The sequence below is a fragment of the Vombatus ursinus genome, unplaced genomic scaffold, assembly GCF_900497805.2.
Source record: "Vombatus ursinus unplaced genomic scaffold, bare-nosed wombat genome assembly UNPS02010219.1, whole genome shotgun sequence".
In the NCBI taxonomy this organism is placed as follows: domain Eukaryota; kingdom Metazoa; phylum Chordata; class Mammalia; order Diprotodontia; family Vombatidae; genus Vombatus; species Vombatus ursinus.
This window is the reverse complement of record NW_020949997.1, coordinates 9,585,197-9,608,888: the sequence shown is the minus strand read 5'-3', so window position 1 is coordinate 9,608,888 and position 23,692 is coordinate 9,585,197. Positions and strand designations below refer to the sequence as shown.

Genomic DNA, 23,692 nt, shown 5'->3' with positions numbered 1-23,692 from the left:
TTAATTATTTCTTGGGCTCAATAGGAACGGGTTTTGCCGTGTTCATGGAAGGGCATATAGAGGAAAAGGCATAAATGCATAAGGTATCAACTACTTCACTATAGCTGGCAAATTGATTCTTAAATGATCCCAAGGGGCATTTTTTTAAATTTTTGGTCATTCTAAAGTCTTGATTGTTAAATACAGAATATTAAGGACTAGAAATTTTGTAGTTTAACGCCCTTATTTTACACATGAAGAAACTGAGAGGAAGTGACTTTTCCAAGGTCACACCACACAAATAGTTAAATCATTGAGCCTGTACCATATGCAATATGTTCTGATTACCTGTCTAGTATTCTTACATGGAGGGTAATGTAAAATGATAAATAATAACTGATATTTATGGAAGACTTTAAGGATTGAAAAGCATTATATATATGTGTGTATATATATATGTGTATATATATGTGTGTATATATATGTGTGTGTATATATATGTGTGTGTATATATATATATATTGCCTTAATTGATCTTCACAACAACCCTGTTAGGTAAATATGAGGCACGCTCTTAATACCATTTTACAAATGAGGATAGTGAGGTCCAAAGGAGAGATATGGATGGAACCGCCGACCCTGTGGGGCGAGATGCTGGCACCTGGTTAGTGGCGGAACCTGGACTAGACTGCAAGGTAATTGATTGTCAATCTCGTGTTCTTTCACAAAAGGATGGCTGACAATACTAGATTTTTTTTTTTGGCTAGACAATGGGGTTAAGTGACTTGCCCAGGGTCACACAGCTAGTAAGTGTTATGTGTCTGAGGCCAGATTTGAACTCAGGTCCTCCTGAATCCAGAGCCAGTGCTCTATCCACTGCACCACCTAGCTGCCCCTATACTAGCTATTTCAATGATCTTTTCTGAGGGAAGCAATTCTAGATTTAGGGCTTGAAGAGACCTTAGAGGTCATCTAATCCAACCCTCTCATCATATAGATAAGGAAATTTAGCCCTAGAGAGATGAAGTGATTTCTCCCAAATTAGAGAATAGGCAGGCTATGAACCCAGGAACTCTGACTCCAAATCTAACACTCTTTCCACTGTAATCAAACCTTAGAAAAGAAAGAAAAGAAAACCAATTTTATTGAAAAATGTATGAGTTTCTAATCACTTGAAAATTATTTTCACTGTCATAGTGGTCAGGATGAATAATGCAGGACTCATAAAATAATGCAAATAGTTCTTAATGTTAACCATTTGTTACTGGAATATTGGTATTGGACATAGATTCTTGCTTATTCAAAGACAACACTGAGTTCTCAGGCCAGTGTTTCAGAGATACAAACTTTACCTCTCCTTCAGTTAATGACTACCAGTAGCTGTTAGCTATGCATCTTTCTACCCCCATTTCTAATTGTTTTTCTTCAGAAAGCAGTCTCTTTAGAACGTCAAATACAAAAACTACCTAAGGTCTATGATGGAAAATTTTAAGAATCCCAGTCTGTGGCCATAAACCTATGAACAAAATATGTTATTCATTCATTCATTCATTCAAAAAATGACTATTAGGCACCTACATATATGCACCTATATAGAAAGCCACATCAAGGTTCATTCAATAATCTTTTACATTGTCCCATAAGGACTTTATTTATAGAAGTATACTTTGAGATTTTTATTTTACATGTGATTGTATGCAAACCACTAATACTTCAGAGCTACCTAGATATTAGAGATTTGGAGTAGAAGCGACCTTAGATAGAGTCATGTAGTTTAATCAACTCATTTTATTGATAAGGAAACTGAGACCCAGAGAACTTTAAGTGATTTGCCCAAAGTCACACAAAACCAGGTTCTCTGAGTCCAAATCAAAGATTCTTTTCACTGTACTGTGCCGATTTCCTAGTGCTTCAAGCATTTAGGAAAAATATATCTAATTAATTAACTTTTCATTTATTAACTATTTTCTATAGGCCTATTATTTCAGGTGTATCCATTTGTACTAGACCTCCTGATTTCACAATGCAATTAGAATTGATGGCTAGTGGAAAAAAAACAAACACATGACTTGGAGTCAGAAGACTTGGGTTCAGTTCCCAGTTGTACCACTTACTACCTCTGTAACCATGGAGTAGACATTTAACCTCTATAAGTCTCAGGTTCCTCTTCAGTAAAACAGTAATAAAAATACTTTATTTCACAGGACTCTTGTGAAGAAAGCAATTTACAGTTCATAATGATTATATAACTAAGATTGTAAGCTCATTGAAGACCTTGTTTTTCATCTTTCTATCCCCAGGATACTGCAGTGCTTCCTAATACTTATTGATCAGTCTAACTTCAAAGTATGTTTAATCTTTAAATGATATGATAATTAAGTCCATGGTCAATCCCAACATGTCTGATAATTCTTACTCACTTAAAATTTTTGATAATGTCACAAATTGTGTATTGTGACTATGTTTAAGAATAATTAGTGTATCATTTGACAGGTGAAAAATAAGCAAAGGACACATTCATTTACCTTTTCTATATTAATCATTTCAAAGTTTGTTTCCATTTGAAAATATTTTAAATCAGCAAGGGGAAATGACTATTTAAAATCTACTAGGAAAAAAACATCCAGAAATTCAATAGCTCTTTTTAAATTATCATTTTAATTATATTTTCAAATTCAAAAATTTTTTGACAATTTTGCTAAATGTCACAAATAAATATAAATGTCTTAATCTATGTTTTAAAAGCATGTTTTAGTGAAATTCAAATTGTTAATTCTTTAAAATAGTACAACAATGGAGATTGGAAATGCTGCAATTAAATGCAACTAAACCGAAAGAAAAAGTTATACTCTAACACTTATATATATTTCTGAAAAGAAAGCAACATAGTTTGCTACAGTCAACCTGGCCACTCACCTGTTTATGAATGTGGACACCTGGGTAAAGGGCTGTGAGGTTAATGGAAATCATAAAGTTTTAAGGACAGAATTATGAAGTTTTATGCTTCCAAAGTAAGTCTCTCAAACTATTGAGTGTCAAATTAAATCTATACAGTATCTATACTTTTTAACTACTGTAATTTAAAAACAGAGCAACAAAGTATCCAAGTGGGGCTAAGCATGAATACAGTCAGGGTAATTGAATACTGTTTTTAAAAACATCGTTGATTTCATTAAGGTGGGTATTTAGCCCCTAATAAAGAACAGATAGAATAGATTATAATTTCTTCATGCCTAATTCTGTGGCCCAAAACATTCATCACATGGGGGTTAGCCCTTTGGTGAGGAGCCTTTCAAGAACTTTGGTCTTGGGAAAAGTCCATCTCTTGGACAAACTTAAAACCTTTCCAGCTCAGTAGTTATGTTAAAACCACAGTACTTGAAAAACAAAAACAAACAGCTCTGTAATTGTGCTGAACATACTACGTGCATTAAAGTAAACAGGTTCTAATGGATAAAGTGCTAGGCCTGAAGCCAGGAAGAACTAGGTTCAAAATCAGTCTCTAACACTAGTGCTGTGACTCTGAGGAAGTCATTTAACTTCCATTTGCCACAGGCAACTCCTTAGGATTTTATTTACCAAGTCACAGAGCTCCCTAGATAACTTGAATCAGAGATTGTTCCCAGGATACATTAAATAGGATTTTGATTCTTACAGTTTGAATGTTAGAGGTGGAAAGGGACCTACAGACCCTTTCAATTTACAGAAAAGGAGAGTGGGGATTAAAGAAACAAAATGACCAAGTTCAAAGAGACAAGCCAGGTCAGATCCTAATCCTAGTTTTGAACTACTCTAAGATTCTCTACAAATTCCCTAAGCAAGAAAATTCCCAAACATTAAAATGATAATTTAAAAAGTCAGACCTATTGAATTTCTAGATTTTTTTTCCTAGTAGATTTTAAATAGTCATTTCTCCTTGCTGATTTAAAATATTCTCAAATGGAAACAAACTTTGAAATGATTAATATAGCAAAAGTAAATGAATGTGTCCTTTGCTTATTTTTCACCTGTCAAATGATACATTATTTTTATGTAAAACTTATCAATTTTTTTTTTTTTTGGTGAGGCAAGTGGGGTTAAGTGACTTGTCCAGAGTCACATGGCTAGTAAATGTTATATGTCTGAAGCCAGATTTGAACTCAGGTCCTCCTAACTCCAGGGCCAATGCTCTATCCACTGCACCACTTAGCTGCCCTCATTTTTGACACAAATGAATTGATGTCTGTTGTTTGGTAGTGTTCCACTCTTTGTGATCCCATTTGAGGTTTTCTTGGCAAAGATACTGGAGTCGTTTGCCATTTCCTTCTCCAGATCATTTTACAGATGAGGAAATTGAGGATTAAGTGACTTGTTCAGGGTCATATAGCTAATAAGTGTCTGAGGCCAAATTTGAACTCAGGATGATGAGTCTTAACTCTAAGCTCAGCACTCTATTCCCTGGGCCACTTAGCTGCCCCAAATTGATGTCCAGTTGGAACATATTCTCTTCCATGTAAGCAATAGGAGAAACAGCTCAAGATTGGGTAATCAGTCATTGGATTGTAAGCTCATTGAGGGCAGGAATGTTTTTGCTTTTGTATACTCAGTGCTTAATATAGTGCCTGGCACATAGTAGACCCTTAAAATGCTTGATGACTTGACTTGGATTTGTAGTAAGAAGCTGTGGACTTCAATCCCAACTCTCTCATTTACTAGCTGTGTTGCATTGGTCAAGTCACTTCACCTAGTTTTTTCATGTGTAAAAAGAACTAGATAACCTCTAAGGTTCCTTTCACCTCTAAATCCCATGATCCTAAGGCAGGAAACAAATTCTAATCCTAGATCTGCTACTAGCAAATTGTGCACTCTAGGACATGTCACTTCCTCATTAAGCCTGTTTCTCCTTTAATTGTGTAAGATACACAGTCTGGCGAAGCATCAATATTTGGAATCAAATGCTGGGTCTACTCACTCATTCCCCATGAAACCCTGGTCAAATTAGGGAACTTAACTGTATGACAACCTTCAGTTTCTTCTTCTGTAAAATGAAGGAGGTTGGACTAGAACACTGTAAGATCCCTCTCAGCTCTAATATTCAGTGATTTTTAAAAATCTGTAGGGAGAGGAACTACTTTGAAAAACTGAAGCCTCTAGGTTTGTAAAAGTATTTTGTTGGTTTTTTTTAAAAGCAAAAACTTGACACTTAAAACACCCCTCCAACACTTAAATATAGAAATCTTGATATATATCTAAAAACCAAATAAATGAAAGTGGACAAAATAATTGCCCACTAACCATACATTTATCCCAATCTGCGCATTAAGATGTCCACTATTTCACTACAATGGATGAAACGGCTGGGTCACGATGCAGAGCAGGTCGGTCAGTCGCGGAACGCACACAGCCAGCGTGGACAAACCACGCGAAGCACAATGCTCTTCGTGACGTCACAAAGAAGCGGGAGGCGGCATTCCCACGCTTTTTGTCAATGGGCCGGCCGGGTCACGTTCGACAGCTTGAGAGGGCCGGGGTTCAGCAGGATACAACAAAATGGCATCAGCGTGACTTGCCTCTCACACAGGCCAGAGCCCGAGGGGCCTAAATCCTTGCTTCGCCTGCTTGCCTTTTCTCCGGACAAATTCGAGAGTCAGGGTTCCCTTTACGGCCGCGAACACAGGCCGCGATGTCCCGGCTCCGGGGCAGAATCCTGGGCCTGGAAAGAGCTGAGAACGGAGACCAACATGAATAGCAGTCGAATTCTCAAGTCTGAGGAATCATGTCCCTTTCCAAACCCCGTAGGAAAGTCAAGGAAAGCAGGGCGGGAGCGAAGGGGAGGGCCCAAGAGCCGGGGCTCCACCCCCCCCTCTTCTCCGCTCCTATTGGCTGGCGTGGGTTTGGCGCCAAAGCCAGCTTCCCGGGGTCGGAGGGAGGGAGGAGCGTTCCGCACGGCGGCGGGGGTTCTGCTGCAGCCGGGCGCTGGTGGAAGCTATTGTGGGTCTCGCGGCCTGAGCGCCCGGAGCTATGTTCTGCGAGAAAGCCATCGAGCTCATCCGCGAGCTTCACCGTGCCCCCGACGGGCAGCTCCCAGCCTTCAACGTAAGGCCGGGTGACATCGCTACCGGAGCTGGGGCTGGGTTGAAATGACGGGGCGGCTGGGGGGCGGGATTGGTGGAGGAGGGGGGCGGGGTCTAAGCGAGGCGGGTTCAGGGGCGGGGCCAAAGTGGCAGAGGGGAGGAGCTAGAGCCCAAGTTCGGAGCTAAGGGAGAGTAGGCTTATAAAGTGAGATCCAGACGGCCAGTGGCTGGTGGAAGGGAGGGGACAGGGACTGGGCCAAGGAGTGAGTTCTTGGGAGAAGTCCGGACCTGGGTTGGGCCAAGGATTGGAGGAGTGTGAAGGTGGGAACTGCGCTTGGGACTTGGTCAAAAAGGATTTGAAAGAGAAGGGAGAGCTGGAGGAGGGATGGATGGGGAACAAAGCAGGGGGTCTGGATCGGGGAAAGGACCAGGAGAAAGGAGAGGATGAAAGGTGAGATGAGAGTGTAAGGGAAAGGGAATACCCTAAGGAAAAGGTGTGAAGGGGATGGGCTAAAAAATAATACAATGCGTACAAGAGAAGAGTGACCAAATAAATGAAGAAGAGATGGTGGAGAGTATAGATCAGTTGTATCGAGGCCTCTAAGTATATCTCTACAGAAATATCAGTCCTTAAGATTTCCTTTTTTTCTTGGCTAATTATTCCAGGAAGCAGTAGCGATAGAAAGGTCCTTTTTTTTTTTTTAAACGTATGCTGAATCTCTGAAGTTTACTGGACTAGTCAGAAGATCCAGGTTCTAGTCCAGGCTCTGACTTCTCTGTGTCTCAGTGTCTTTATCAGCAAAAAAAAAAAAGGCATGTGCCTGAAGAGATAGATGGATGGATGGATGGATGGATGGATGGATGGATGGATGGATGGAGAGATGGATAGATAGATATAGATATGGAATCATAGGGGTCTTCATGGAGGAATGAACTCTGAATTAGACTCTAAAGGATGGATTGGAGCTTTGGATGATCCCTAAAACCCCTGAAAACTCTGACAACTTATGATATGACTCTTTAAGACTTAGTTTAGTGGTTTATTTTTTGATTAGGAGACTGTTGGGGAAGAAAGGGAAAGTTCTGATTTACCCATGCAATGTATTCTCAGAAGCTAGGCCTCGAGTCTTAGTGATAACCCACCAAGCAATATATTTAGATGTGTTTTGACCTATGAAAAAGAGTTATGGAGGAAAGAGCAACCTCTTATCTTTAGCTTTGTACTTCATTTTGTTTGCTTTTTTTCCTCCTGGGAAAAAAAGAAATCCTTTCTATATTAACATAATTCTAAGAGCTATACTGATGCTTTCCAGAGAATATGTTTTTAAAATATACAGCAGATTTAGACAAATATACAGTATATTTCTTAGCCATACATTTTAATGGTGTTAAAATTTCAAAATCTAATATTTGGTATTGTGAGGAAATATATAAAATATTTAAGCTTATTGTAAGTCAGGTGACTGTTAAGTCCACAGGTCTGTTACATTTGTTTTTGAAACTTTGTTACTTTTGTTTTGTCATAAAAGCCTTGTAACAGTATTATTTCATATAACTAGTGGAGTCACTTCATCTGCAAAGCTTTTGTAGGAATACTGATTTTTGATGAGATGTGTATGTAAAATAAAAGTGCATAAATATGCCTGTGAAATATTCGACATTAGTTTGAATTTTACTTTTGAAGAATGAATGAATGCATTTCAAAATTAATTTATATATTTTAGGATGATGGAATCAGGCAAGTTCTGGAAGAGATGAAAGCTTTGTATGAACAGAACCAGTCTGATGTGTAAGTTGTGTTGTATTAGTGAAAATGTTAAAAAGTATTTTGAAAGAATTGATACAATATCAATATTTTAATAATTTTATAATTTTAATTTATATTAATATTTTATAATTTTAACCCATCCATTAAATTGCATAGTCCTTCATGAAATTTATCACACTATACCCTCTTTGCAAATTAATATTAATTTACGACCTTGCTGTAAGAGAAATTTATATTACTCCAAAGTAAGTGAAGCCATAAGCAAGTAAAAATTAGTGGTTAAATGACAATTCTTTAAAGAAATAATTGATCTTATTTTTATTGATGCTTTTTGTTTTTTATATCACATTAATTTCCAAATATATTCCTTTTCTCTGTTCCTGCAGAGAGCTTCCTCTCAGAATATTCAAAAAGAAGAAAGAAGTAGTTACAAAAAAAATCCACCCAATACATTACATTCACTATGTCTGACAGTATATTAAATATTATATACTCATACTCCCCCACTAATGCAAAAAAAAAGTTCTTTTTTTTCAGCTCTTCTCTAGGGCTAGCCTTGGTCATTATAATTTTACAGCCGTTTTATATGTTGTTTTTCATGGTCTCTGCTTCATTCTGCATCAATTTATATAAATCTTCCCTTGCTTCTATGATTTCACTATTTCTTAAGACACATTAATATTCCATTACATTCATGTACAGTTGGTTTAGCCATTCTTCTATCTACTTTTTTTCTGGTTCTGTTCTACTACAGAAAATGCTGCAATGGATATGTGGATATATATGAATTTTCTTTCTTTTTTATAATTTCTTAAGGTAATTTGCCTAGCAGTGGGTTCTGAGGGTCAAAGTGTAGAACAGTAGTTCTTAAAGCTACTCATATTCACAGTTATCAGATGTTTCAATGCTGCTGTTAAACATGAGTGTGATTGGTGAAAATTTTATAGGTGGGTAAAGGTGTTAAGGTTGGTAGTTTTAAATAATCTGTCAGCAATAATCCATTAGCTTTTAATCTCCCAAGCATATTTATTTATAGCTTCTTTGTCTTTCCTTTATAAAGAACTCTTTGATGAGAGTAGTTTATTTGAAATATATAAAAAATCATAATAGCACATCTTGTGAACAATGCAGGAACCATGTATGCCTTCTAGAAGTAGAGAAAATGTAACAGTTGGTTCCTTTTTTCATAATAAAAAGTATCCCCAGGGCAGCTAGGTGGTGCAGGAGATACAGCTCCGCCCTTCGAGTCAGGAGGACCTGAGTTCAACTTCGCCTCAGACACTTGAAACTTAATAGCTGTGTGACCCTGGGCAAGTCACTTAACCCCAACTGCCTCACCAAAAAAAAAAAAAAAGTATCCTCACCCCCTTCCAAATAAAGGGCATTACTGTGTTTCTAATAAGAGAGTGTGACAGGCTTAAAAAAGCACTTTTAAATTTGTTCTTTCTCTGATTTCTTAATTATGTTCCAGTCTTCACATAGGAGGTTTTGTGGTGGTTGCCCAGTTTCTAACCATATTTTCTTAAGAGTGAGACTTCAAATATTTTTTCCTCTGTAGCCTTTTAAAAGTAAAGTAAAACCTCTTTACAACAAAAATTTGGATGTGCTATAATCCAAATATGTCCTTATAATATGACTTTTAAAAAAGTTATGAGAAACATGATTTCTGGGTAATTTAATAATTTTATTAATAAGGCCAGCATGTTTATTAGCAAAAGGATGGTCATTTGGCCATCTCTCATAGACCAAAGACCCATCATGGTGCTGGACTCACAGTTTATATGCCCTTCGAAGAACAGGTGTTCCTGAGAGTGGCAATCAACCGTTATTGGTTAATAGTTAATGAGAGGATGATATTACAATGAGAGAGTGGGCTATATTACAATGAGGGTCTTGGGGTACATGATGTGGGTCACCCAAATCTTGGCCAAAGAGACTTATCAATTTCTATATCATCTGTCTGACAAAAGGGAGAATCAGCACTTCCCAGATCTGTCTGAGCAGAAATTCCCCCATTAGCCCAGACTTAGAATTTCTTTTACTTTCTCTGATTCTCTGATTAGATCTTGGCCTGGATAAATCTATGCCTAAAATTTCCCACCCTAGTTGATTTCCGGATGAGGAAGTAGAAACGGGGAAAAACCTTGGTCCTAATATAATAATTAGTTATTAATACAAGAGATAAATAATCATTTCTCACAGCAATAAATTACTTCATACAATAAAAATCTATAAATTATTCTCTATCATAATGCTAATCCTATCTTCATGTAGCAATAAGAGCATAAAGCAGTGCTATATTGCATAAACAGTTTTTTAAAATAGTTAAGATAGAATATGCTAAGTGGAATAAAATTACTTGGTATGGCCTTAGACCTATGATTTAATTTTCATTTTTAATCTTATGAGAACTGTCAGGAAAGTTGAAATAATCTACAAAGTCTTTGATATATGGCAATTATTTAAGTTGACTAACTCATGATAGAATAAGTCTAAAAGTGACTGACATTGAAAGGACAGTTTTAGTAAAAGTCATTGGATAATATATACTTCTTACTCTAAAATATGTATGTATTGATTTTCTTTTTTTCCTTTGAATTTTTATTATCAGAAATGAGACTAAGTCAGATGGACGAAGTGACTTAATTCCGACAATCAAATTTCGACATAGTTCTTTGCTGAGAAATCGACGTTGCATAGTTGCATATTTGTAAGTTTCTTGGTGAAAATTAATGTGTTTTTATAACCTTTATAGATAGAATACAGATGCCTTTTTATGAGTTTATATTTTATTTTTTTCCAATTACATGTAATAATAATTTTTAGCATTCATTTTTTTCTTTAAATTTTGAGTTCCAAATTTTCTCCTTCCCTTTTCCCTCCCTCCTTGAAAGGCAAGCAATTTGATATAGGTTATACATGTGCAGTCATGGAAAACATATTTCCACATTAGCCGTGTTGCAAAAGAAAACACAAACCAAAAAAAAAAAACCCCAAGAAAAATAAAGTTTCAAAAATTCTTCAATCTACATTCAGACTCCATCAGTTTTTTCTGTGGAAGTAGATAGCATTTTTCATCATAAGTCCTTCAGAGTTGTCTTAGATCATTGTAGAATACAGATTTCTTTCTTGTAGCAGGGAAGCAAAAGAGATTTTCCATGTGATTTCATAGATTAAGCCCTCCAGCTCTTTCATCATAGGTTCATAAATTTAGAACTGGAATGTACCTTGAAGATCAGTTAGTCCCTCATTTTGTAGACGAGGACTCGAAAGTCTGGAGATGTTAAGTTACTTAAGGTAACTTAAGGAGACACAGGTGGTAAGTAGCAGAGCGAGGTCTGGATTCTAGGTCCTTCAGTTCCAAATCCACTGCTCTTACTGTCATGCCACCCTTCCTAGTCCTTAATTTATTTGTTTTCATCTGTAAGAGCTAGAATATCTTTAAAAAATTTTTAAATTGTGAACTTGATAATATTAACAAAAAAATTTTAATCGAATATACAAAATAAGGTATTAAAATCTTACATGAAAACATGAAAATCTTACATAAAAGGCATTTTACAAGGTAGAACCGAAAAAGCAAAACATGTTTTTGTTCTCCCTTCCCTTCCTTCTAAGTCTGTCCAAAGTTCCACTACTTTGGGCTTTGTTTTCTTTCTCATCTATCTGTAATTTTGTTGATAGTGTGGTCATTGGGAATGCAGTCTAGTTGTTTTTATTTTGCATATTTTATGCAGATTTTTTTCATAAACCATTGTATGTCTCATTGTTTTTGACGGGCAGCACAGCACATTATATTGATAAGCCATAATTTATTGTCCATTCTCCAATTGTTAGACATACTGTTGTTTCCCTTTTTTCTTGCTGCTACAAATAGAACCAATATGAATCAATATGAATATATTGGTATAGATAGACCTCCCCCACCTTTTTTGGATGCTTTTAGGATATAATTGTTGTAGTAAGATAGCTAGTTTGGAAGGTATGGTCAGTTTTATGATTCCTACTGCATATTTCTCTTCAAAATGTGATGACATATTAGGATAGCTATGCATGGTGCAAATTTAAGACTGCATGTGTAATCTTTCTGTTCTGCTTTGTATATAGAAACGCTCATCTTATTTGGTGTTTGTTAATTGCAGATTTCTTTAAAGCAACTGATATATTAGATTACCTGTTTCTCCTTATTTTGTCAACAGATGTTTATTAATTATTATGAGCCAGACACTGTGCTCTCCACTGAGGATATAAAGAAAGGCAAAGACCTGAGAGCTGCCTTCAAGGAGCTCTTATACTAATGTGGGAGATAGCATGTAACTAAATATGTAAATAACAGTGTAGAGTAGATGAAAGACACTATCAGAGAGGAAATCCTCACCAGCAGATGGGGGGGGGGCTAGGAAAGATTTTCTACAGAAGGTGGCATTTGAGTTGAATCTTCAAGATGGCCAGGGAAACTGAGGTAGAAGTGAAGAAGGAGGGCATTTCAGGAATGGGGGATAGCTAGTCCAAAGGCCTAGAGATGGAGGATGGACTGTCATGTGTGAGGAGCAGCAGGCAGATCAAAATAGCTGGATCACAGAGTGCATGGAGGGGAGGAAAATACAACAAGACTGGAATGGTCAGAAGGGATCAGGTTTAAAGAGTCTTAAACACCAAGCAGAGCATTTTATATCTTACCCTGTCAGTAATAGGAGCTGTTGGCATTTATTGAATGGATAGATGACTTGGTCAGACCTATGCTTTAGAAAAGTCAACCGAGTTCAAGATGGCTTTTAAGTGGGGAGAGCTGGGGCAGGAAACCTATTGTGTTAGTTTTGGCCAAGATGGCTGCCTGAATAGGAGGGAGACTACCTGGGCTCCACAAACCTCCTCCAGCAAAAACCCAAAATTGGTACCAGATCAAAACAATGATCAAGAATCAGTTAGAAACTACAGTAAGTAACATTTCCTACTCCATAACTACACAAAAAGTAAGCCAGAAGCCCACAGACAGCAGAGAAAAGGCCACTACCCAAGCCAGCACTGATGAGCTGCCAGCCTCCCAACTCAACCACAGACGCGTGTAGCCTGCACTTTGTACAGAGGAAGCAAGAACAGAAGACTCCCTCAGAAAGTTAGATAGGGAGGTCAGAAAGCCACAAGGTGGTCGGGAAGTCCCAGGGTAACTACCTTGGATACCACAACCAGCATGGTGTGGCAGCAACCCCCTTAGTGGTTCAAATAGTACACACAAGGCCCAGGGACTCTGAGGTCTCTAACACGGCCCTAATATGCCACAGAGAGGCTTGAAGACCCAGTGCTTCGACCTTCAGAAATCCAGAAGACCCTAATATGAGAAGTGGAGGTCAGTACAGAAACCCAGGTGAGCGAGGGTACCTCTAAGCCTGTAGAGATCTGATAGTGCTAGTTCCTTTTTGTCAATTTTGTTTTTCATAGTTCTTGTTATTTTTGTCAATCTGTTTCTCTATAATTTTTTTTTTAAATTCTGAAAATCTTTCTAATGTTCTAGGTATGATCGATTGCTTCGGATTAGAGCTCTCAGGTGGGAATATGGCAGTGTCTTGCCAAACACGCTGAGGTTTCACATGTCAGCTGAAGAAGTAAGTCAGATCTATTGTCACCATTATGTGACTGTATTATCCTGGTAAGACAGTGGTTACTGGTCATTTTTCACATTTGTAAGTAAGCAATTCTGAGGCTGAATTTATACAGTATACTTTATGGAAACAAACGAAAACAAGATTATATGTGGAAAACTCTCCTGGTTTATAGTTCAAAAAACGGGGCTGGTTATACTGCTTATTAGAAATAATTAACAAGATTTTAAAGGTATGAATGGAATTTGATTAATTCTATTGATTTGGCATGTCTGGATTTTTCAAAGCGTTTCAATAAATAGTCATAATACTAGCGTTTATATAAGTAGCACTTTAAGGTTTTCAAAATGTTTTGTTTTTTGTCTTTTTTTTACAAATATCTCATTTTATCCTTACAACAACCCTGGGTGTTACTGTCCACATTTTACAGATGAGGAAACTGAGGCAAACAAGTTAAATGACTTGCCCAGGGTCACACAGATAGTGTCTGAGGCTGCATTTGAACTCAGAACTTCCTGGATCCAAGTCCAGTGTTTTATCTAATGCACCACCTTGCTGCCTTATATATGTATATTTGCCTTAGTAAGTGATATATTTATTTGTAATGAAAATTGGGATGGTTTAACATTATATCACATAGCTTCTATGCTTTTTGATAGTGAATCACTATCTAATATATTCCTTTGTCTTAGCCATTTAACAGATAAATGAGCATTTAGAAACCTTTTCCTCATGCTTACCATGTAGCTCTGAAATGGTTGCATTTTTGGTGGGTTCTGTTTTAATTTTTTCATCTCATATGGCATTTTGGGGGACTTTGATTTGTTTTTTTGCAAGTAATTGGGGTTAAGTGACTTGCCCAGGGTCATATAACTAGTAAATATCAGACCCTCCTGACTCCAGGGCCAGTGTTCCATCCACTGGCCACGTAGCTGCCCCTCTTATATCATTTTATAGCTAAGTTAACAGTTTCCAGTAACAGTATAAAATGAACTTACTTTACCTGAATATTAGATCTGATTCTGCTATTTTGAAATCTCTACTTTTTTACTTATTGAAATTAGTGTGATCTATATGTCATCACTAGATGACAGCTAATTATCTTATCAGACAATAGTGAAAATTAAGACATTTATATCCAAGTTTGTAAATTTACATCCCCATTCATATTACATATGTCTTATGTAAGTCAATTTCACATGTGGCATAAATTTCTTCTAGTCTTGAGGACAACCCTTCCTAATTTGGGGAGATGAGTAATAGGAGCAATGTTTATGATGAGTGACTAGAATAATTTATTTGAATGACTACAGATTGTTGGGGGTTTTTCCAGATAGTGTGACTCATTTTGCAATGAACTGCAGTGTATGTTACTGCCTTTACTTGTATTTGTAAAAAATTATTAATGCCTGCCCCCAATTTCCTTTTTTTGGGGGGGGGGGGTGTTAGGCAGTGGGGTTAAGTGACTTGCCCAGGGTCACACAGCTAGTAAGTGTTATGTGTCTGAGGCTGGATTTGAACTCAGGTCCTCCTGAATCCAGGGCCGGTGCTCTATCCACTGCCCCAGCTAGCTACCCCACCCCAATTTCCTTTTAAAAATATATTGATATATTTGTTTTAAATCTTCTAATATATCCTCCTGTCTTTTCCTGCCGAGAAACCTATCCCTTATAAGAAGGAATAAAAAAGGGACATTTTTTTTAAAAGTTCAGCAAAACTAACCAACATATCAGTTGAATCCATAATATATGCACAAGAATAGTCCCCCATCTCTTCAAAAAAGAAAAGGAGGTATATTCTAATATCATTTCATCAGTGCTAAGTTTGATCATTATAATTATATAGCTTTTGGTTTCAACTTTTTTTTGTTCTTTCCATTTATATTTTTATAATCATTGTATATCCTGCTTCTCCTTACTTCATTTTGTAACAGTTCATTTAAATTTTCTCATTCTTTTTGGTGTTTTTTATATTCATCACGTCTTAGAATACAGTAATATTCTATTACATTCATGTACCGTAATTTATTCGCCCATTCCCCAATAAATAGACATCTACTCTTTTTCCATTTTTTTGCCACTACAAAAAATAATGCTATAAGTAAATATTTTGACATATATAAGACCTTTCTATCTTTGACCTTTTTAGGATATATGCCTAGTAGTGGGAACATTGGATCAAAGGGTTTGGATATTTTAGTCACTTTCTTTTAATTGCTTTCCAGAGTAGTTGTGGATCAATTAACAGTGCACCACCAGCCTTTATTTTCTTACTAAGGATTTTTAAAAATCAGAATAAAAAATTAAAGAATCCTACAAAAGGGCTCTGATCTCCACAAATAGAGTAACTACATGTTATTATGTGAATTGCTCATTTTAGTTTTAAAATATATTAAAGGATGCTTCTCTGCTTCTTGTAACCATTTAGGCTTAAGGACCAAAGCATATTTTCAGAAAGGGCTAAGCATTATATACTTTCTTTTCTTTGTATATTGAAATGTTCATGTTTGTTGATGCTTGTTAAGCCTATGATAAGAAAAAAAAATTTAATAGCTAAGCAGGAAGTCATTGGTAATTATTTAAATTTCTGGGCATTTTTGACAGCTCACTGAAGAATACCAGCTGGTGTGGATTCTCATGGTTGTGTTTCTGTATCACTCAAATCTAGGTATTGAAGAGTAAAAAGCAAAACATAGAGTAGCCAAGGCAAAAAGCTAAAATGAAGGACTAACATCAATCACCAGGGAGCAAATGCTTCAATAAAACTCTTAATGAAGGATGCTTCCTGTTGAAAGCATATACCACATGTAGAAGTTACAGCCTAATGCTACTCAATCACTAATGTTACCTTATTAAAAAATGTTACCTTATTTAAAAATAAGAGTTAAAAAAGCTTGACTTCTTTTTAATATTTTCCAAGAATTCCTTTTTTGAATTGTCTCATTGCCTGTGTGAATATTAAGTCCTCCAAATAGGAGATAATAAAAATAGATGTTGGTGGTCTTTAAAGCTATTAGTGATTTTTCTTTCATGCTTGATTTTTGATGGGTAGATTATGTGCAGTTTAATATTAGCTTCTCACCTCAGAATGAAGTTGAATTTTGCTCCATCTGACTGTTCTCCATTATCAAAATTCCTTTTTATTTTTCTTAGTATTCCTTTGGAAGTCTGTTTAGTGCTCTCAGTCAAATCACAGTAATTAGGAGGCAGGAAATACAAAGAGGGAGAGATCTTTATGTTTTAATTGCTTCAGAACTTCCATCTCTAAACATGTCTAGTGGTCATATTTTAGAACACAAAATTTTAAAAGAGGTTATGATTCAAAAAGCACATTTATTTCCCAAGAGTCTAGGAACTGGTTTTCATTTCACTTAGGCCATAGTGAAGCTCTGTCTTCTTTGGAATAGGAGGTTTATCTTTCACATGTAATTGCAAGATTAATATTTCTATTTGTTTTCAGATAGAATGGTTCAATCGCTATAAAAAGTCTCTTGCTACATACATGAGATGTTTGGGTGGAGATGAAGGATTAGATATTACACAAGATATGAAACCCCCTAAGAGCCTGTACATTGAGGTAAGTGCAACTTTTCAAGTGCCCATCTATGTTAGAGGCTTATTCTAAAGTACTTCAATTCTGAAGTATTATTTTTCAAACTGTAGTTTGTAGTCTAGGCTGGATGTCATAGGAAAATTATAAAGAAGTTATTGAGTGTGTGGTAAATTTTTTATTGTTCAGATCAGTGATGTCAGTAGTTTAGGGAATGTTTAAAAAAGAAACCAATGAAGAGTAACAACTTTTCAGTAATTTACAGTCTTAATAGAGTAACTTGGGAGAGTGGAAACATTAAGTGATTTGAACGAAAGTCTTCTGGCTCTGAGGCCAGCTCTCAATCTGCTCTGCCACAAATCATGTAGAGAAAGCTTTGAAAGGCCTCTGACTTCCCTTGAGAGTTAGAGAAATACAACTGGGAGAAATCCCATAAAGCTCTCAGTGACTTGAAGACAAAGTAGTTTATTCCTGATCACAATTCATTGGATTGTGTGTCCTCCCAAAGGAAGTAAAATACTTTCTGCTTCTTCCATGTTGCTGTATCAGGAATGTCATCAGGGCTTTCATTAGCTTGGGGGAATCTGCTCTGTACATTCTTTTTTCCAGCCAAGAGGTTAGCAAAGAGCTGACAAGAAAATCCCTCACCTCTCCATATGCTAAGAGATTGCCAGAGAGCATACTTAACATTCTGTGGAAGACTTCATTAAAAAAAAAAAAAGCTTATAAAAGTCAGTATTATGACTTAGGGCAAGTCACCTAATGTGGCCTCAGTTTCCTCATTAGTAACTTGAAGGGTTGTACTATCTCATGCTTAAATTCCTTTCCAGCTGTAAATCTATGATCCTTTGAAAAGGACCTTGAAAAGAATGCTACAAGCATTCCCAAGTCAGTGGATTAGGACCTTCTAGTAGAACCAGATCAAATCCCAGTTGGTTCCTGTTCCTGCCTTATACTGTGCTCGGCGCCCTCACCACACCTTCTCTTGTACCTCACCCCACTCTCTTCCCCTGCCTGCCAGTGTACTCTGTTTGGTGTTGGGGTGGCACAGCTCACTGCAGAGCTCCCTTTCTTTTGCTTTACTTGGCCTTACTGTCAAGAACTTCTTGCTTATTCCCCTCACTGTCCATCTCAAAGTCCACCTTCTGCAGGATCCTTTCCTGGTCCCCTCAGGTGCTAATGCCCACCCCTTTTAGGTTAGCTACCAGAATTGTGATTGGGTGGTAGACATAAATTGAGTTAACCACAATGGAGGGGAGGTTGCTGTGTGATGGAGGTGAAGGGAGAACATTGAAGTGGGTGGGGAACAAGGAGGATTTGAACTCCCCCACCTCAATCAATGAGTGGGGGAGGGGAATGGATGAAAGTATAACCAGTGCTGGAAAGAGAGGCCAAGGAGGCTGTATCATCAGGTCTCAGTGGGAGCCAGAAGATGAGAGGAGTAGAAATTAAAATATTTAAGATGAAAGCAAATTTGTTACCTACTGAACACATACTTCAGAGAACATAATGAAAAGGGCGGGCAGCTTTAGATTGGGCCGTTGGCGAGTTCAGTTGAGGAGGGGTAGAAGGGAGCAGTGAGGGATAGAGCAAAGTTTGTATAAAGTGGTATCTAATTAACTAATGAGAAAAGTGTAATTTGAATAAAAAATTTGAGGTTCTTCCATTTCAGGTGCGGTGTCTAAAAGACTATGGAGAGTTTGAAGTTGATGATGGAACTTCAGTTTTATTGAAAAAAAATAGCCAGGTATTTCTTATAATAAGACAAATTGCATTAAATCTTAGAAAAATAGAGACTGAGAAAAGCAATCACAACAGTGAGGAACTAAGCTTGGCTTTTATGATTACTATTTAAGACCCATGTATTATAATTATCTTCCCCTCTTTTATATTTTCTAGGAATTGGGAAAAAATGCTGCAAATAGTAGAAAAAGAATATTAATACTTGATTTACTTTAATATCAATGATAATAAAGCATAGAATAGGCAGGTTTTTATTATCTTAAGCAATCAACAGAACCTTCACAGAGGGTAAATTATTATTGCTTGTTCCTCAGTGTTAACTTGAGCCTTAACTTAAGAAGCATCTTTAAAAGTTAAGTGAGAATCCTTGTCTTGTCTTGAAACTGCTGCAGGAGAGATACACATTTGTAATTAATTATTTTTCTAATTCACAAGTATTTATTTTCTCTCCTTCCTACCTCTTCATCTCGCTGAAAAGCAAAGCAAAACTCTTGTAATAAATATACTTAGCCAAGCAAAACAAAATCTCACATTAGCTATATTTGAAAGCATATCTCTTCATTTTGAATGTTATGTCACAAAAACTGTAGACCAGAGGTTTTTAACACAGAGTCCAGGAACTTGTTTGTATGTATATGTGTACATACATACATGCATAAAATAAACATATACTTTAAATTACTATGTAAATACATTGACATTAATGTATTATATACCAACATATTTATGACATATATCATGAATATATTTCAGTCATCAATATAGTTCAACATAATTGGTTTCCTTTGTAATTCAATGTACTTTATTTTATGTATTTAAAAACATTCTGAGAATAGTCTATAGGCTTCACCACTGCCAAAGATGTCTATGACACTTCAGAGGTTAAGAACCATTGCTATAGTTCAGTACCCTTAGAAAACTGATGGAAAAAATTTTAATATTAGCACCAAGGCTATAGAAACCATATCATAATGATTATATACTCTGACCAGTTGGATTTATATTAGGAGTTCAGAGTTGGTTCGATATTAGGAAAACTGAAAACACAATATCCTACATTAATAACAAGAACAACAAAACCATATGATAATAGATCCAGAATGTGCATTTTTAACAAGCAGGGGAAGGGGGTGTACACAGAACAGCTGGTAAAGGAATTTCTGTTTTTCAGGAATAGTTTTATAGCCTCAAATGGAAATATTTACCAAGAATTTCTAGGGGGAAAAGAATACAGATATTGAGAGTTGATGATATTAGTTAAAAACAAAAGGGAGAAAAATATAAATTGTGGTGATAAAATTTGCACCGAATTTTTCATTATAAGGAATCTAGATGTGCCTTAAAGTCTTAAGACTTCTCCACCCAAATACAGCAGTTCATATTAGTAACAAGGGAAGGGAATAAGTATCTGGCATTTATAATGCCAAGTGCTTTATAAACATTATCTCATTTAATAACGTGACATAAAAAACTACATTTCTTTAATTTTAATGTTTCTCTGGCCACATTAATATAGCATATTTAAATACTTAGGAAATACAAAAGATGCAAAATAATTAGCATCTCTCTCATTTCCTCCCCCTTGGTATTTACCAGCCAGTGCCAACTGACAGTAAGCTAGTAATTATACAGTTTCATATGTATAGTACAGCAAATATGCTTCACAATCATGTGGCTTATTTGGTTTTCATCTAGGCAGGGTAAATAAGAGGCCATGTTTATTAGATTTTGGTTTTGCTAATACCATTAAGGTTTTAAATAACTCCACTAAATAAAGATGATCATTTTTGAAAACCGGAGAACTTGGGGCTACAACCAAAGACTCATATTGTAAGCAGTCTAAAAAATTACTTTCAAGTCTTGTCTTAGAATAAGCCATGCCAAATGTACAAAAAGTAGAGAATGATTGATGCTTTCATAAGATCTCAATTTCTTATGTCCTGTCTCAGAGTTAGTTCTGGTTCCCAGGAATTAGGGGAAAGTCAAGCCATCTCAAAGCAACATAGCAAAAGTTTAATTTCTGTTCCCAGAATGTCCTTTCTTGTAACTCGCTTTGCTATGATGAATGGTATATTCTGCTAATGTCTAGCAGACATTGTGGAACTATTCCTGTGTTTCTTAGATCTCACTAAACCCATAGTTTTAATAAAAATAGATTTTTAAAAAAATTTCATTTGATGTTTGGGGGCATCTTGGATATATGGCTGAACTCATTTTTGGAAATGGTTGATTTCCAGGTCCATATAGTTACATTTAAAATAAGTAAGATTTTTCTTAGCTATCAAGATCTTTTCTGCTCATATGGCACTTTGAGATTTGTAACTGAAGGGAACTGTAAGGTACATAACTCTACTATGGTTCCTGTATTTATTTTTGTTCTCCTAATTATATATACACTGTGATTCTGATTCTGCTTTGCTCTGCTCAAGTCCCTGTATTTGGGGGGGGGGGGGAGAATTCTTTCCAACTTCCTTGTGTTCCCTAATTCAGAATACCTGGGGATTGGTACCTTTAAGGTGCCTTTCTTCCACTTAGATCTAAAGGTACCTTCACTTAGGCAGAAGTAAGGACACAGGAGTACTCTCCCTAGGGTGGATATAGGGCAAGTTACATCTCAGAAGTTTCAACAACCTCCTACCTGCCTACCTGCCTGTCCTCCTCCACCCAGTATCTTTAGTTCTTAAATCATAACATGACAAGGAGAAAAGTTGTCTCCTTGTTAAGGTGCATTACAACTTAACCAAACGTAATGGGACTTAAGGTCTATGTGTGAGGTAAAGAGAGAAGATAACAATCAGGGTTCTTTTATAGGGGCTTGTCCCCTATAAAAGCCCACAAAAGCATTACTGCATAATTTTTCTATGCATAAAATGAATGTCTTACTTCAAATTTATATGTAATCTAGCAAATTTTTTGGTTTGCAGTGAAAGGCTGCTTCATTGAATTCCTCACTAAAAACCAAAATTTAGTACATTTCTGCTTGGAACTAATTTTGTTCAGTGAAAACTGAATAAAAATTAAAATAAATTTTGCTTTTGGTTTTGAAACTGTTGATATTTTTGATAATCCAGTGAATCAGTGGTTGTTCTTCCTTTCTTTGCACTGTAGTTTTTAAAAGAAAGTCTTTTACATAGAAAAGTGCATAGCCCAGAGGACAATGAAAGAAATGCAAATTTTAAAAGCAAGTTTAAGTTTTTATTGCATAATAAGATAAAATCCCATGTTAGTAGGGATGTGGGAGAAACAGGTATGCTTATACATTGTTGATGGCACTTAAACTTGTTTAGATTTTGAGAACTTTCTCAAAATGTGTCACAAAAACTAAAAATTGTTCTTATCCTTTGATCCAGTAATTCCACTTTAAGAAATAAATACCCCAAAGACATAACTAAAAAGAAAAATAGGTTATTTGTGCAATATATTTATAGCAGTTCCATTTGTAATAGTGGAAAAAACTGAAAACAACACATGTCCCATAGTAGAAGGATAGCTAAGGAAACAGTGGTTTGTTATTTTATTGTTATTATTAAAGATGACACATTTAGACTATGCATGGAATGTTTTTTGAGTTTCACACTGTAGGATAAAAACATAACTCGTACACACTGATTACATATATGAAAACTTATGTCTACATTAAAGTTCAGGATTCATTTTTGTTTCTAATATATTTCTCTTTTTCTTCTCCAGCATTTCTTGCCTAGATGGAAGTGTGAACAACTAATCAGACAAGGAGTCCTAGAACATGTTCTGTCATAACAGTGTCCTGAAAACTTTGGGAAAACTTTCTTTTTAGTGTAGTGTTGAACCCAGTACAAATGTCTCTCTGCCCTTCTCCCCTTCATTGTGATCCTAAAAATTATAGATGGATCGTTTCTTGAGGTATAATTTCCTCATGTATTTTTTTTACTCCTGATGCTAAGAAAAATGTTGGAGTTTGTTTTTCTTAGGAATAAATAATGACCTTTTGGGAATGAGTTGTGATGATGTTCTTTATTATTTGATACAGAAAAAAATGAAGTAAAACTTAATTGGATTTATGTCCAATTAAAAAGGAGCTTAAGTTGACAGCCTAGGCAGTCTAATGTCATTTCCTCAGAGCTCACTGTCAGAAATTCAGTTGCATCAGTATTCCACTGTAAGCAAACTAATATTTAAATGTTCCAGTAAAGTAGTTTTAGAACTCCTCAGGGACAGGATTAACATGGCAAGTTAGTTTGTATAAAAGATATGAAATGATTTTTTTCTTTTAATTACATTCAACTAATTTACAAATACAAATACAAATTTACAAATGACTATTTTTAAGAGAATGTCCATATTCATGATAGTCTGACTGTCGTGTCAGGGCTAATGCCCTGTCTTTTAACACAAAGGTAAAAACATTAAGATGTTGCCATTCTAAGAAAAGAAACCAAAGCTGACACAGCAGAAACTTGTGTCTCTTCTTCAGACTCAGGATGTCATGTGACTGATGGCTAGATCATAAGACTCTGTCGATTTCATATAGCCCTCAGGGTTGGTTCTGTCCCAAACACTCTCTGTGGTTTGTCCTTGCCCATTCCACAAATTGCATTCCTCGTGACTTTCCCACTTGTCTCAACCAAAGTCAGTCCCACATCAACCAGTCTCTAGACATACTGTCACAGAAACCCCTATAAAACACTTTCATAGCACCTGTGTGGGAAATTCACATTACTCACATGTGTGAATAATATACACACATGCACACAGTGAATATTTAAGGCCAATCCTTCACTCAAGACCTTGTGGGATAAAGGTGGCATGCGTGTTGCTCTGTTGTATAATTTTAATATAGCTGCTTTTGTATTAAGGTCAGCTACATATAACATCTCCATGGGTTATTTTCCATTGCCTATGGCATTTTTATAATCATATCCTAATCTAGTTTCTACAGCATCAGTAATGTGTAGGACTTTGAAAAGGATAGATGACTTTTGAAATTTTAACTATGGTTCTGTTCTGCATTTGGCCCATCT

At 36.1% G+C, this 23,692-nt stretch overlaps 2 protein-coding genes across 3 annotated transcripts in view; one reads left to right on the top strand and one right to left on the bottom strand.

The window, feature by feature from the left end:
* The window catches only part of ABHD12 (abhydrolase domain containing 12), a 140,350-nt gene extending 135,022 nt beyond the window's left edge, over nt 1-5,328 (bottom strand). The window contains exon 1 of the mRNA XM_027853905.1: nt 5,259-5,328. The gene's annotated coding sequence lies outside the window, so the exon portion shown is untranslated. The remainder of the gene's footprint in view (nt 1-5,258) is intronic.
* A 554-nt stretch (nt 5,329-5,882) lies between these two features.
* Nucleotides 5,883-22,666, top strand: GINS1 (GINS complex subunit 1). 2 transcript variants are annotated; one of them, XM_027853936.1, is made up of 7 exons: nt 5,883-6,054; nt 7,757-7,821; nt 10,412-10,510; nt 13,313-13,403; nt 16,860-16,976; nt 18,622-18,696; nt 22,383-22,666. In XM_027853936.1, exons 1-7 carry the CDS (start codon nt 5,980-5,982, stop codon nt 22,449-22,451), a joined length of 591 nt encoding a protein of 196 aa, XP_027709737.1. In that variant the 5' UTR covers nt 5,883-5,979; the 3' UTR covers nt 22,452-22,666. The 2 variants fall into 2 exon arrangements, with proteins under 2 accessions (XP_027709737.1, XP_027709738.1); XM_027853937.1 differs by lacking the exon at nt 5,883-6,054 and adding an exon at nt 6,226-6,353.
* Nucleotides 22,667-23,692: the final 1,026 nt, after the last annotated feature.